At 37.0% G+C, this 15,821-nt stretch overlaps 1 protein-coding gene across 1 annotated transcript; it reads right to left on the minus strand.

Annotated features, from left to right (window-relative positions):
• Positions 1–6,421: 6,421 nt before the first annotated feature.
• On the minus strand, positions 6,422–8,865 carry LOC129248672 (arylphorin subunit C223-like). The gene is made up of 2 exons (XM_054888303.1): positions 8,641–8,865; positions 6,422–8,574 (listed from the first exon to the last, which is right to left on the minus strand). Exons 1-2 carry the CDS (start codon positions 8,863–8,865, stop codon positions 6,457–6,459), a joined length of 2,343 nt encoding a protein of 780 aa, XP_054744278.1. The 3' UTR covers positions 6,422–6,456.
• Positions 8,866–15,821: the final 6,956 nt, after the last annotated feature.

Here is a 15,821-nt window from a genome sequence, read left to right on the forward strand (position 1 = left end):
ACGTGTGCGTTTTGGTCAACTAACTGAAGGGCATGAGAAAGAGTTGCCGTTGTTGGTTTGCTAGGACGCTGGTTTGTCGGTGGGCACACGCATTTTGTCCAGTTTACTTTTGGTTTTGTTTTCGCTTGGTTGTGTGCGTGTCGCTTTGACGTTGCTGCCTGCTAATCATAGTTGCAACTTATAATAGACATTACAAGTTCAACATATCAAATGTATGGGCAATTAGTGTTGAACGGGTTAATAATGTGCTGACCGACCTATGTTGCTCCACAAATGATTACTCGCCCCGTTCCCTTCCGATGCTGGCTGATGCGCATAGAAATTTGCGATTATTTAGATTTGCGTAGATGGAAAATTTGGAATTGATAAGCTGATGTAGAAATGGAAATAGAAATGGAAATAGAAAACAAGCGAATTATTGATCACAACAACAAATGCTCTGTAATCATCAGGAAAATGTCCAGATCATCCGTCAGCAATGACATCATTTACACAAGTATGTACAAGGTGGACACTATGAGTTTTTTTAATCATTCGGAAGTGCGTCGGTTCGAATTTCGGTGCATGAATCTGCAAACTGATAGAAAAAGTTTTTTTCTAATACCGGTCGCCCCTCGCAGTCAATGGCAAACCTCCGAGTGTATTTCTGCCATGAAAGACATCCTCATAAAAAAACCAGTTGCCTTCGGATACGGCTTACAACTATAGATCCCTCCATTTGTGGAACAACATCAAGCCGCACGCCACAAATAGGAGGAGGAGCTCGGCCAAACACCTAACAGAAGGTATACGCCAAATATATGGTTGGCCAAAAAGTCTTGCGGTATTTCCGCAAGCTTGTCTTTGCAAGCGCGTAGTTCTAGTTGTATTCGTCGCATCGGTTCACGCTAGAGCTTTTTGGAAAGCTCTTTTCACGTGCTAACACGTCTTTGATTAATTGTTGTTTGCTTTTAGTCGTTCGTGAGTTATAGCGTCGCAAACATGGAGCAAAATAAAGAGAAAATACGGCATATTTTACAGTACTACTACGATAAAGGCAAAAATGCATCTCATGCTGCCAATAAAATTTGTGCAGTTTATGGACCCGATACAGTTTCCATTTCCACCGCACAACGATGGTTTCAACCTTTTCGTTCTGGTGCAGAGGTGATCGAAGATGCGCCACAGTCCGGAAGGCCTGTCGTCGAAAATTGCGATAAAATCGCTGAATTGATCGAAAGAGACCGGCATAGTAGCAGCCATAGCATCGGCCAAGAGCTGGACGTGAGTCATCAAACCGTTATAAACCATTTGAAGAAGCTTGGATTCAAAAAGAAGCTCGATGTATGGGTGCCACGCGACTTGACGCAAGAAAACATTTTTGCCCGTATGGATGCATGCGAATCGCTTCTGAATCGCAACAAAATCGACCCGTTTTTTAAGCGGATGGTGACTGGCGATGAAAAGTGGGTCACTTACGACAACGTGAAGCGCAAACGGTCGTGGTCGAAAAGCGGTGAAGCTGCCCAGACGGTGGCTAAGCCTGGATTGACGGCCAGGAAGGTTCTTCTGTGTGTTTGGTGGGATTGGCAGGGAATCATCCACTATGAGCTGCTCCCCTATGGCCAAACGCTCAATTCGGACCTGTACTGCCAACAACTGGACCGCTTGAATGCAGCACTCATGCAAAAGAGGCCATCTTTGATCAACAGAGGCCAAATTGTCTTTCATCAGGACAACGCCAGGCCACCCACATCTTTGGTGACGCGCCAGAAGCTCCGGGAGCTCGGATGGGAGGTTCTTTTGCATCCACCGTATAGTTCGGATCTCGCACCAAGTGATTACCACCTATTTCTGTCCATGGCGAACGAGCTTGGTAGTCGGAAGTTGTCCACAAGAGAGTCCTGTGAAAATTGGCTCTCCGAGTTTTTTGACAATAGGGAAGCGAGCTTCTATAAGAGGGACAGTATGAAGTTGGCATCTCGTTGGGAACTCGTCATCGAACAAAACGGCGCATATTTGACTTAAATCGCATTATTATAGCCAATTTTATGAACAATTGAAAATTCAATAAAAACACCGCAAGACTTTTTTGACAACCTTATATAATAACAATAATTTTGACAATGAAAGCTCTTTCCCGCTAGAAGAGTCAACAGAAAGCCAGCATAATATCTTTGCGGAAAGAAATGAATCGCTTTACGGTTGAGCAACGCTCGGAAGTATTGCAAACGTTTTTCCAAAGTCAATGTTTTGTGCGCTTTTGATCGTGCGCTTATTCAATAAAAAATTGATTCCGAAAGCCCACTTTCATCTCGGTGGCTAGGTTAACAAGCAAAAATGTGCATCTGGCTACAGTAAACATTAAGCATTAGACGACAGGAAAATTATTCTTTTTCAGCCCCACGGCTGACAATGGCAAACCTCCGTGGAAAATTTTGACTTGAAAAAGCATCTCGCGAAGAAACCTCTACCTTTCGGAGATGACTTAAAACCATAGGGCCCCCATTTGCAGTCCAATATCCAGACGCGCATAATAAATTGGAGGAGAAAAAAAGGATGACTGACATTATGAATGCAGAGTTTTTTGTTATCAACCTCAGAGGCTGGCTTTTAAACCCCTTTCATGGTAGAGTGATGCAAAAAATGAAAGTTAAAGCTGCTGAAGACGATAATTATTCCCGTTAAAACGAATTCTGATGTCCCCCAATTTTGGTCGAACGAAAAATCCCACTTTGACCCATTAAGAGTGCTCCAATCGAGTCCAAATGTATGACCGACCCCCACTAACTTTGGACGGCCGATCCACACATGCTAGTGGCACACTCCCTGGAACTCCCATGGGGGGTTCCCCATACAATCATTTCAAAATATCACCATTTTTGGCCTTTACATGAGAAAAGAAACTAAAAAGTTCGACCCAAATTGGGAGACATCAGTTTCGTTTTAGAGGTATAGTTCCTTCGGTAAAGTTTCTTATTTTGATCCCTAGAATATGATTTTCACAGAGCAATGGGCGATTTTTTTGCCTCCCCACAAATCGACCCGGCCTAATCTACATAGTTATTGTCCTCAGGAACGTAAGCTTACAGTTTATGCATCACTCTACCATGAAGGTGGTGAAAAAACCGCAGTTCTATCTTTAGCCTCTAAGTTTGATAACAAAAGTCTCTGCATTCAATATGTCAGTGATCATTTTTTAGATCGCTTGCCGAGCTTCTTCTCCAATTTGCAAAGTGCGTTTGAATATTGGACTGCAAATAAGGGGTCCTATGGTTTGATTTCATCTCCGAACGGTAGATGTTTTCTATGAGAAGCTTTTGCAAAGCAGAATTCTGCTCGGAGGTTTGCCATTGTCAGCCGTGGCGCGACCGTGATAAGATAATATTGTTTTCTGTTATTTGATGCTTCATGCCCAAATTTATGTTTCTACTATTTTTTCTTCGTTTCACTATTATCGAATCTTTGAATAGAAGTTCCCTTAACAGTGCAAACTATTTACAATCCTCGTGTTTTTTTTATAAACTAATGAAATTCCATAAATTACGCGAAATGACCCCACTGCCTGCACATAATTTCTCATCGCAATGCAAGTAGATGCCCCTCGTCCCAATCGAATACATTTCTGAAATTACTCAGTCCATTTTGTTGTTGCCTGCTGTTATCATGTCTTTCTAACACCTCTCTCTGCCCGCCGCGTTGGTTGGCTTGGCATGCATTAACTGCATTTCAGGTCTAAAATAATTTCGCCTCCATTTAATCATTGCTAACGCTTTCGCTACTCAACTCAACCCACAGTGACCGCACAGCACCGAATGCGTACGTTCATTATTAATGGAACCACAAAGCCAAAGCTGTAGTTGTTATTGTTGCAGTTGAAGCTGAATCGAATTGTAGCGCAATGAGTGCAACAAACCGATAAGGTAGTGATGCACCAACACAAATCTCTTGTTTGTGCTTATGCGTTTGTGTGAGTGCATGTGTGTGTGTGTGTGCGTGTGTGTGTTCATGCGGTTGAGTTGTCATACGCGCCACACAATGTAGCAAGTAGATGATTGCATTTCGTTCGAACTTAACCGCAAAAATAAATATTAAAATTCGAACTCAGTTCACACAGTTCTCACAGGACGGAGCGAGACGGGTTTGTGTGCACTGCGTGAAACCCAACAAATGCCGTTGTGCCATCATTGTGGCAGCAATCATTGGTATTGGATTCACATTTTCTCATAAAATAAATTTTCGTTAGTTGTCTGTTAGCTTTGCCGATTGGATTGCTAACCGCGATATTTGGTTTCAATAGATTCTGCTAGATTTTCATATTTGATAGTTTTTTTTTGTTATTTGTCTGGGCAAGCGTTGAACTACTTTATACTGCTATGCTCACAAAGGCAATTAGATTGTCATTATATCATAGAAATAAACTAAAGGAAAATAGTCATCTGTATAACGAAGATACCTCGAAGCGGGTACGCTGAAGTTATCTGTCTGGCATTATAAGTGCATCAACTGCTGGTCTCCGTGTAGTGAGCAGGTCGGACTCTTTACCTCCCTGCTTGTTGAAAGAGTTTATGATAATACACCTTTAGAATCCTTCTAGTCCGAGACTTTCTTAGAATCGAGCTCAAGTTAAAGAATCCCTTTTTTAAGGTCATCATTGACAAAGGTTTAATTTTAATGATCGAGTTAATAGATAGTAATACCAAATCATATTTCTATCCCCGCGCGTCATTCTTCTCTATTCGAAAACTATATAAGAGTACTGACAACGAAGGCCTGATCCCACGTAACGTAATCCTCCCTAGCGTCAGTGTTAGCCTTTCATCCACTTAGTTCTTCTCCTTTAACTTTACCCAATAGGTATCTTTTCTGGGTTCTACATATTTGCTTCCCTTCTTCAAAAACTCCTTTAATCGCTATCACATAAACGAATAAGTATAGCGTTTGGAGGTCGAAGACCGTATTCCAGCCTGAGATGAGCCACTTACAGAAACCAATTTGCCGAGGTATGTGATTCTGTGTATTACCGAGCTAAGTGTGTGAAGGATTGCCCTTTTCACTAGACCTGTGGTTCATAGGTCTCATCAAGATCGTTGAATTTGCCAAATATTTAGGAAAGATTATTTTGCGATAGCTTCTTCAAATATCTTTTTAAGAAAAGAAAGCCTTACGTTCAGCCTGCAAGATCGTGTTTAAGTTCGGAAATGAGTCTTCGATTTCCGAAAAACTACTTCTTGGAAGATCTGAACAGTTTTGGCAGAGTGTCGCTATGACTTAAGAATGCGCTTCAGAGATTTCTGAAAGACCACTTATACAAGTAGCTGAGTTGGTAGCTACGTTGTAGTGATTGTCCACCATGAGGCACACTCAGGCTCATAGCCCGTTGTGATGTCGCGTGGGGAACTTGTTCTCATCTCTCCTAAAATCAATGTGAACCATTCAGAGGGTTTCTGATTTCCACCGATCCTAGATCTTCTTCCTTAGAGATAATCTCGCTAGAAGACCTGATTGGATGCGTTAAAACCTGGGATGATTTAAGAAGACACTTCAGAGATTTCTGGGTTAGCAACTTCCTGGATAAGCCGGATATTTCAGCCATAGTCTTGCTGAAATGGCGGATACGGTTCCAATGGTTTAACAATGTACTTCAGTTTCTGGAAAAATAATAATTCGAACAATGGTGTAATTTAGGAGACCCCAGAAGGTCCCAGATTTTCAACAAAATCTTCAGGTTTAGACACAGTATCGCTAGAAGACCTGATTGGATGCGTGAAAGACCATGATTATTTAACATTACGCTTGAGAGATTTCTGAATAACCACTGAACCAGTCCTGAAGGAGCTAAACATTTCTGACATAGTCTCACTGGAAGAGCGGATTGAGTTTGCCAAATATCGGGACGGTTTAAGAACGTGCTTGGCTTTCTAGTGAACCATTTATTCGACTAATTGGGCTGTTCAGGAATAGTCTCGCTGAAATGATTCATTAAAGACGAGGATGGTGTAAAGATGCGCTTCCGGGATTTCGGGAGAACCACTTCCTTGAGGAGACGGAAACTTTGGTTGAAGAATGCGTTTGAGCTTCTGAAGAAAGGTATATTCGATCAAAGAGGTAAATCAGGAAACTTTAGAAGGTCGCTGATTTTCACTGAGATCTTCTGATTTAGACACAGTCTCGCTAGAAGACCTGATTGGATTCATTAAAAACTGGGATGATTTAAGAAGATGCTTTAGAGATTTGAGTGTAACCACTTCTTGGCGAAGCCGGACAGTTTAAACATAGTCTCGCTGGAAGAGTGGACTGGATTTACCAAACCTTTACCTTTCTAAGAGAAATCCGTTTAAACTAACCTAACCTCAGATGTACTTACAACCGATCCATAGCAGATCTCATCATTGGAAGACTGATTTTATTTTACAATAAATTACATATTTATCACATATTTTCTCTTCGTACCTATAATTCTTACCGCTATGACAATTAATATGCATAATCGAAGTTGCCGAAATTCTCGTACTTCTTGTCAAAGTACTTCTCTAACTTATCCTCATGATACACTTTTACATTCTTCATGAACATATTGGGAACAAAGAATTCCACTTCATCGATCGGCCGATCTATTGGATAGCCGAATGGTAAGTCATCGATGTAGCGTTTTCCCGAACCAACACCGCACGTATACGAAGTGTAGCTAGGGAAGTGCTCATGAGCACCAGTATAGGGTGCGACAAAGAAGAATAACTGCATTGGGAAACCCTTCTCCCAACCCTGAGGCAATAAAAGACGATCGGGGAATCCACAATGCGGCTGACTTGCATTCAACGAGAACTGATGCGCACCCTCGTAGGCCAATATTACCGACTTGTAGAGCTCGGTGTAGGTGGAGCGATCATCAATAGTCCAGTAGAAGTCCTGCGAGCTGCGCTTGATTGTATTCTTGCCAGCAGCCAACTGATAGATAAATTCATCGATTTCAATGAAACTGTCGTGATTTTGCGCCAACGAAAGACTACGTCTGTTTTGATCGAATTTCGGACCGAGGAAGGCACGTATGACCACCTTTTGTGACTTATCCGACACTATGGTGAAATCGAATGTGAATGGCTTGTGGTTGAGACGTTGTTGGCGCGCCAATAGTGTCGTGTGCCAAATGAATTCGCCATCTACGAAAAGCATTTTATCATTTAACAAAGTGCTCACATCAAAGTCGGTGAAGTCGAAATAGGTGACCAATTCGCTGACTTGGACATCCGCAATGCTTACGCCAGGTAGTAGCAGTTCAGCTTTGGTGTAGGGTGGCAGGAACGATTTAAATTTGAGGATCACTTGAAGGAAGCGCTTATAGTAGCTGTGTGTGAAGGGATCACGCTGCATTGTCTCGAAATTGACGAACGTGTGCGGCAGCAAATGCAGCGCATCGACATCTGCGTTAGCAAAGTAGGTGTGAGAGAGCACGCGCCAATATGTATCGAAATATGAGTCGAATAAGTCCGCGTTGCATTCCAATAAATTGGCTAACACTTCAATGGCTTCTGGTTTACGCAAATTAACAACTGTGCCGTTGTTGGTTGTAAAATGTCCCTGATCTAGTTGCATAGTAACGCGCGTATAATAGCCATAAAAGTTATTGTACTGATGCAGCTTGTCATATCTTTTATAATCGAAATTGTTTTGACGATAACCAAAACCGATGCCATTATAGCCAATCAATTGTGGATTGTAACCCTGTACGTAGACGCTCCTACCGGAGAACTCTGGCGTTTCGCCGAGCTCCTGCGACAAACGTTCCCAATAGTAGCGGGCCACCATTGTTTGTAAATTGTAAGCCCAATACTCGCCACGGCGCTCCTTCTCAAAGCCATATTTGGTGCTGTTCAAGAAGAAGGCGTAATCAATGTTGGCATAGTACCAATAAGCATTCAAGTCCACGTCCTCGGTGAAGTAGGACAATTTCGAGTGCTCATTATCGTACTCTAAGTCACGCGTGTAATCAGTCGGCATGTAGAATAAGTTCGTCGTGGAATTGACGTAATTGACCAAATCCATATTGGTGGCATCTTCACTGAACTCTTCGATATTATCGCGCAGCATGTACTTCTTCTCATGATACCAATGCTCACCCAGACCCATCATTTTCCACCACTGCCACGTCTTCCAGTCCTTGGTATAGATGTGTGGATAGTTGTTATATGAGTCCTTATTGTCGGCATAGAGCAAGTCCTTATACTCCTTCTCGTACATAATCTGTTTGCTCCAAACGTCATAATCGAATTTCTCCGCTTCGAGTATCAACTTGCTCGTAAAGAAGTGTTGCGGTAGAATTTCATTGATTGCTGGCAACATCAGACCTTCGAAATCATCACGGTGTATCACGGCCAAGGTGAGCGCATACACGAACATGCCTTCGCTGACGTGCACACGTGCCCAGCTGGCCACCTTCATGAAGGCGTCAAAGTCTTTCGCGTAGTAGAAGTAATTGAAGAGGCCCCACGCTTGGGTTATGTGCGACTTTACCATAGCACCAAAGAATTCGCCTTTAGGTAATAGGTAGCCTGATGTGTAGGCCTTCTGGAACGTCTCCATGTATTGGTCATATTGCTGTTTGGATGAAAGTGTCTACACATTAGCACAGGCATCATCTCACTATGTTTCATTTATACTCACAGTGTAGTCAGACTTGTCGAAATGAAAATCCTTGGCATATTTCAGATATTCTTCGAACAACAGCGGGTTCTCCATGCGGTAAACGATTTCGAGCAAAAATTTTTGTTTCTCCAAAAATTCCTTATCCGCATATTTCACCTGCTGGTTGGCAGGCTCCAAAACCTGCCCAGCGACTGCAACGAAGCCGCTTAAAGCGACTACGATGACTACTAATGCCAGCTTCATTCCGACGCCGTTTCCTAGGAATGGTCAGTGCTGTGCTGCATGTTGCGTCTTTTATACTTATCACCGGCGTTGCATCTGTGCACCGAAAGCCAAAAACTAATTGGCAAAAATATGCTATTTTGATATTTATTGACTCTTATTTGACCTGCGCTTATGCTTGCGAGAATGCTTGCACGCGGCATAAAATATGAAGTGATAACAAATCATAATATGACACTGCCGTTTGTTTTGCACTTTTTTGTATCAACTAACAAATCCAAGGCTGTGCAAGTGAGCAGAGTTTGCGAGCTCACTTAGGCTTCTGGAAGAAGAAGTGAAAGCAAATTTATGAGAAAAAATTTACTCTCTACTAATAATTGCTTAAGCGGTATCAGAAAAATGATTTGAAACACTCTCAGAGATTCTTAAAAAGACGCGAAAGGCACTCGCCCAATTTTTATATATTTATTTTATATAATATATTATATTATATACTCATAATTGGCGCTTGCATCCTTTATTCGTTGTCTGGCCGAACTCCTCCTCCTATTTGGGCTGCGCGTTCTGATATTTTTTGATAATTAGAGGAACCTAAAGTTTTATGCTGCCAACGAATAGCATATAATTTTTAAGAGCTTGAAATACACTCAGGGGTTTGCCATTGCCTGCCCAGGGGCGACCGTTAGGAAAACAACTTTCTAGGAAAAAAGCCTTTGCTATCATTTAACGATTCATGCGCGAGGTTTCGAATCCGCTCACTTTGCTGTTTAATGCACGGGGACTCGCACCTACGCACTCGCGAATGGTAGTCACGCACCAACCCATTCGGCTACGGCAGCCGCGTTCAATCTTTAGTTTACCAAAATGGCGAAAATTAACATCGTGTCACATATATTGGGTTGCCTAAAAATTTCGATAACAAATTGATTGAAGTTTTAGGCTCGAATATCGAATGTAAATAAATAAATATAAAAAGCGCGCCATTGAATAATTTTGAAAAATAAATATATATATTTTTTTTTTAATTTTAGTGGGACCCTGAACCCAATCAAAAATGGTAAAAATTATAATTTTTTCTAGAAGGCAGATATCACATTTTGATCATTTATGAAGAGAAGTGAAAAGATAAGATTAAATTTATGAGCTTTTTATGCTAAATTTACGAAAAAATGCGTTTTTTCCATGGAAACTCAATAGTAATTTTCAAAGAATTGGCGCCGCGGGTCAATATTACATTAAAAAAAATTAAAAATAGGAGAGATTCAAGTGAAGTGATCCAAGTTGTTTGGGCATTGCCGTCAGTTGTTCTCAAAGCTAGTTTATTAATAGGCCTGGGTATAAAAATATGTAAACTGAAAAAACTTTGAAGAAAAATAAATAATTTTATGACAATTTTTTTTAATTTAATTATATAGATTTAACTGAAAAAATGTTTGAACAAAAACAATTTTTATAGAAAAAATATTTAAAAAAAAATTTTTTTGAAGAAACTAAATTTTTTAGGAAAAAAAATTTTTTGAAGAAAAAAAATTTTGAAAAAAAGAAAAAATTTTTTTTTTTATTTTTTGAAGAAAAAAAAGTTTTTCCCAAAAATTTGATTATAAAGATTTAAACTGAATAATTTTTGAAATTAATAGGCCTGAGCATAAAAATATGTAAGCTGAAAAAATTTTGAAGAAAAATAAATAATTTTATGACAATTTTTTTTTAAATTTAATTATATAGTTTTACCTGAAAAAATTTTTGAACAAAAACCATTTTTAAAGAAAAAAAATTCAAAAAAAAAATTTTATGAAGAAACAAAATTTTTTAGGAAAAACAATTTTTTGAAAAAAAAAAAATTTGAAAAAAAAAAGTTTTGAAGAAAAAAAATTTTTCCCAAAAATTTGATTATACAGATTTAAACTGAATAATTTTTGAAAAAACATAAATAATTTGAATACTAAGAAATTGAAAAATTTTTGAAGAAAATTATATAATTTTAGGATTACATTTTCCTGAAAATTAGTTTATTTATAGGCCTGAGTATAAAAAGATGTAAGCTAAAAAGGCTAAAACAGATAAAAATTTAAAATTTTTTGGTGAAAAACAAATTATTTCAAGGTAAATTCTTTCTGAAAACTTTTTCTGTTTATAGGCCTGTGAATAAAAGGATATAAACTGCGAAATTTTTGAAGAAAAGTAAATAATTTTAAGACTATTTTTTTCTAAAACTTAGATTATAAAAATTTAAACTTAAACTTAAATTTTAAAATGTATTCATTTCTGGTAAAAAGTTTCTTTCGATTCTTAATGCTAATTAACATTTTCTTTTTTGAGTTTAAATTAAATTTATATGAAATAACAAAGTAATAAATAATTAAAAGTACAATTTTTTTTACAAAAAGAAAAAAAATTAAAATTCAAAAAAAGTTAAAATTAAATTTACAGAATATAAATTTAAAATCTAAAGCATTTAAAATTAAATTTAAAAGATTTTAATTTTTTTTATCGTATTAGTATGATTTTTATTCCAAAAAATTAAAAAAATATTTAAATTAACCTATTAAAGAAATTTCGCAAAAATTCTTTTGTTCGACATTTTTGGGATTTTTTTTTTTTGTATTTTTGTGACATTTTTGAAGAACTTAAACAGTATCTTCCACTCGACTACTATTTGTTAATGAAAATCTATTTAGCAAACAGATACTTTTATGTGAAATGTAGAGACAAACACTCTAACATTCAACTCATGGAAGCCGGTGTATTTCAGGGCAGTGTACTAGGGCCTGTACTATATGTGCTGTACACAGCTAATATTCCCTTGCCTACAAGTATCGACATGACCTTAGAAGCAGCAACAAATAAGTTACAACAGATTTTGAACAAAACACCAACATGGTTTAATGCTTGGGGTATACAAATAAATAACGGCAAAACAATTCATGTACTTTATTCTAACAAGAAAGTAGGACACAAGTATCTGACAATAAACAATTCACAAATCCCGATAGACACCATAGCAAGATACGTTGGAATGACTATTGACTCCAAACGTCTCTGGAAAGATCATGAACATATTACGTTGAAAAGAAATGAGGTAAAAAACAGATTCCGACAGATTCCTATACCGACTACTTGGCAGGCGCTCGAAACTGTCATTGTCAACTGTCAAAAATTTAAAATAGTAGGCGAGCAATTCCAGCGAAGTGATCAACGTATTTTGAATATTGTCTAAATTTTTTTGAAAATTGGTTTATTTTTAGGTCTGGGTGTAACAAGATGTAAACTGAAACATTTTTGAAAAAAAAGTAATAATTTTGAAATTTTTTGAATGTTGAAAATTTTTATATAGAGTTTTTTTAAAGTCAAATATCTTCGATTTGTTTTAACATAAAAAGCTTGTTTATTCAATTTTTTTTGGATGAAATTATATAAAATATTAAATAATTGAAAAAAAGAAATAAAATTTAGGAGAAAGTAAAAAAAAATTCCTTTAAACAAAAAGCTTTGCTTTCTTAATGGCAACAAGTTTGCGAACAAAACGGGGCATATTTGATTTGAATCGGATAATTCTAGGTACGTTAAATAAAGCGTCAAATTTCGATCACAAATACGACATTTCTTTTTCCCCAACCCAATATTAAGATTAAAAAAAAATTGGAAAAAATTGTAATCTTTCTTTCGTTCATAATTTGTCAAATTTTTTTTAACATTTTTGAAGTTTTGGGTTATTTCTCAGATTTTTTCTAATTTTTTCCTATTAATATAGTTATAATTTTGATCAAAAATTGTAAAAAATTGAATACTTTTGATCAAAATTTGTCGGATTTTTTTAACATTTTTAAGGACATTTGAGGGGTTGTTTCTGAGATTTGTTCTAATATTTTTCAATAATAAAAACAAAAAAAGTTTTGAATATAATTTGGAAAAACAAAAATGCAAAAAAATTGTGTTCTTTTTTTCAAAATTCTTGGGATATTTTTGTTTTTTTTTTTGCCATAAGTTTCCGAGTTAAACTCAAATACGTTCAGCGAAACATTTTAAGGGAGTATTCAAAAATTAAATTTTTTTCCCCCATCCTAATATTCAAATATGCGTACCAATTACAACTTTCGCCTACACCAAGGCCATATGCATTTCAACGTAAGCCAAAGTCAAGACGCCCATAAAACACCCGCTATATACAATTGAACCGTCTGATTTTATCGCTAAAAGAGGGTCACAAAGTTCGATCGTCTCCCGATAAGCGCTAATACTGAAAACAGTTCGCAAAAGTTTTCTATGGCAATGACTAACACACATTTGCCAACATCAACATTCGCTTGCGCCAGATGTTCGATTGCTTTTAATCTGCGTCGTCGGTTTATTGCTAAGTACTCGTCAGTGATTCGCGCTACGACGCTTATAGTTTGCCGTTCATGACAATAAACAAGTAAACAATACAAAACTTTGATATCCAGAATAAATTAAAAAAGTACATTTTTTAATCCGAAATTCATTTCATTTGAAGAGCTGCTATGAAATAAAAAATAACAAATAAAAGTTTTTGGATATTAATAGAATTTTTAAATCTGGGCTTTCAATCGATAAATCTCTGTGTTTCACATTGACGTAAAACAGATATTCTATTTACATAAATATGTATCTACTTATATGTACATACAAACACAATACTGCACATAACATAAGCTAAAGATTATCTGCTGCCTTTGTTTGAGTTTATTTTATTATTTAAATTTTCTTATTTTTGTTCGCTCAAAATATTTCGCTACGATTTTGGAAACTTACTAAAAGTTGGAAATTAAATAAAATATTGTAGGCAATTTAATAAACGAATTAAAACCAAAAATGAGCCTAAAATGAACTGTGGAAAACGGAAGCGACTCTTACAAATTTCGTATATTATTTTGATCAGATAGAAAATTTACTTTGCTTATAAATTTTCACATTAATCCGTCGTTTAATCAGTGACCATCTCACGCATATTTTTAGTCCTTTCCAGGGCAGTCAAACGTATACGAGACTGGTGTTTATTTTTTTTGTGGCTGAGAAAAAAATGACTTCGGGTCTGTAGAAATCAGATGCCCCTCGAAGATTTATGAGTCAACAACCCAATTCAAGAGTGGCAGGTGCAAAAAATCAATCCTTTCAAGGGCAATTCTTTTAATTGACAGATTTATTTAACACCTCGATGTTAGAAATATAAGGTCGGTAAATTCTAATCTAAAACCATTTGAAGATGCCAGCAATTTCTGCTATTTAAATATTCACATAACCGCTGACGTGGCACTGCAACTGATATTGAATGCAGAATAACACAGGCCGACAAAATTTAACCAACATTCAGACCCAGAAACCAGACTATATATTTCCGAAGGTTTATGATGCGCTGAATCCAAATCTGGCCTCAGAAGTGCAAAAAACCCCATTTTTCCCCATATTTGAGGTTATGTAGCCTTGCAGATGTTTTCTTTCACCAAAATTAAAGGATGTCATCTTTAAATACAATCCTTCTTTTTTCAAATGGCGTTTTGTTTGCTCAAATATAATTTTTTTTCGCAGAGATATCGCATTTTGAAATTTTCATGTTTTTTTTGTATTTTTTGCACTTTTAGGTTAGGATATCTCGAAAACCAGAGCTGATAGAGCAATTCTGAGGCCAGATTTGGATTCAGCGCATCATAAACCTTCGGAAATATATAGTCTGGTTTCTGGGTCTGAATGTTGGTTAAATTTTGTCGGCCTAGTTCCATTAAACACGAAAGATACGATTATCGTAAAAACTCAAACTAATAAATTAATATTAGTTATCAATTCGAATTTTGCATAGACAGAGGAGCAGATATTAGTTTAAATTATTTCGGATACTTTTCCTTGTAGACTAGTGTAATTAAAGCGAAAGAATCCTTTGTCTTTCTCAGAAGTATCTGTTATTCCCAACAGCTAACCACGAAAACAAAGCGTAGGATTTTTAAATCCCACGTAAAGTGAGCACTCTTATATAGCTGTGAAACATAGTCTGTAGACTTTCTTCTTCTTCTTGATTGGTGCGTTAACCCCTTAAGCGATTCTGGCCGAGTTTAACAAAGCGCGCCAGTTGTTTCTTTCTCGTACTAACCGGCGCCAGTTGGACGCACCAAGTGAAGCCAAGTCCTTCTCCACTTGATCTTTCTAACACAGAGAAGGTCTTATTGTTCCTCAGCTACCACCAGCTGGTACCGCATCGAATACTTTCAGAGCCGGAGCGTTTGTTGTTGTCGGTCGACAAGACCCAGCCAACGTAGCCGCTGGATCTTTATTCTTTGCGCTATGTTTATGACGTCTTAAAGCTCTTACAGCTCATTGTTCCATGGCCTATGATACTCGCCGCCGGCAACGTGCAAAGATCAACAACAAGGGACGCCTAAGCGGGTATTGTCATTTATAGTTTTGAGAAAAATTATTATTTTTTTTTAATTTCAAAATGTTTAATAAAATTTCGGTGTAATAAGGTATAAGTTTGAGGGATCTCAAAAATCATGTCGATTTTTGAAAATTTTTTTGCTTACGCTGCTTGTTTGGTGTTTTCTTCTATACGAAAAAATGTCGCGCATTCGTTGCATGGAGAAAATACGCAACACTGTGAGGGAAAAAAATTATCAAAAATCCTGGAGAATTTTGAGCTACTTGAAACTTGCTTTTTATGATACTAAAATTCAATGGCTATGAAATTGCATACCCAAGTTTTGTCTTTCAATTCTGATTAAAATGTTGGAAAATGTTTGTGAAAATTGTTGAATTTTTATAAATTTTGTGCAAAGTTTAAAGCTTTGATTTATGCGATATTTGTTTAAGACTGGATTATATTTTTATAAAAAAATATATTGAAAATTAAAACAGCCAAAATAAGTTACACAATACTGCTCTAAATAATGTGGCACTATAGTTTTTTCGCCGGTTGTATGTCAGTTAACGTACACATTTTTGGTTTTGACGTTTTTCTGGCATTCATGATG

Source organism: Anastrepha obliqua, chromosome 5 (assembly GCF_027943255.1).
Source record: "Anastrepha obliqua isolate idAnaObli1 chromosome 5, idAnaObli1_1.0, whole genome shotgun sequence".
In the NCBI taxonomy this organism is placed as follows: Eukaryota; Metazoa; Arthropoda; class Insecta; order Diptera; family Tephritidae; genus Anastrepha; species Anastrepha obliqua.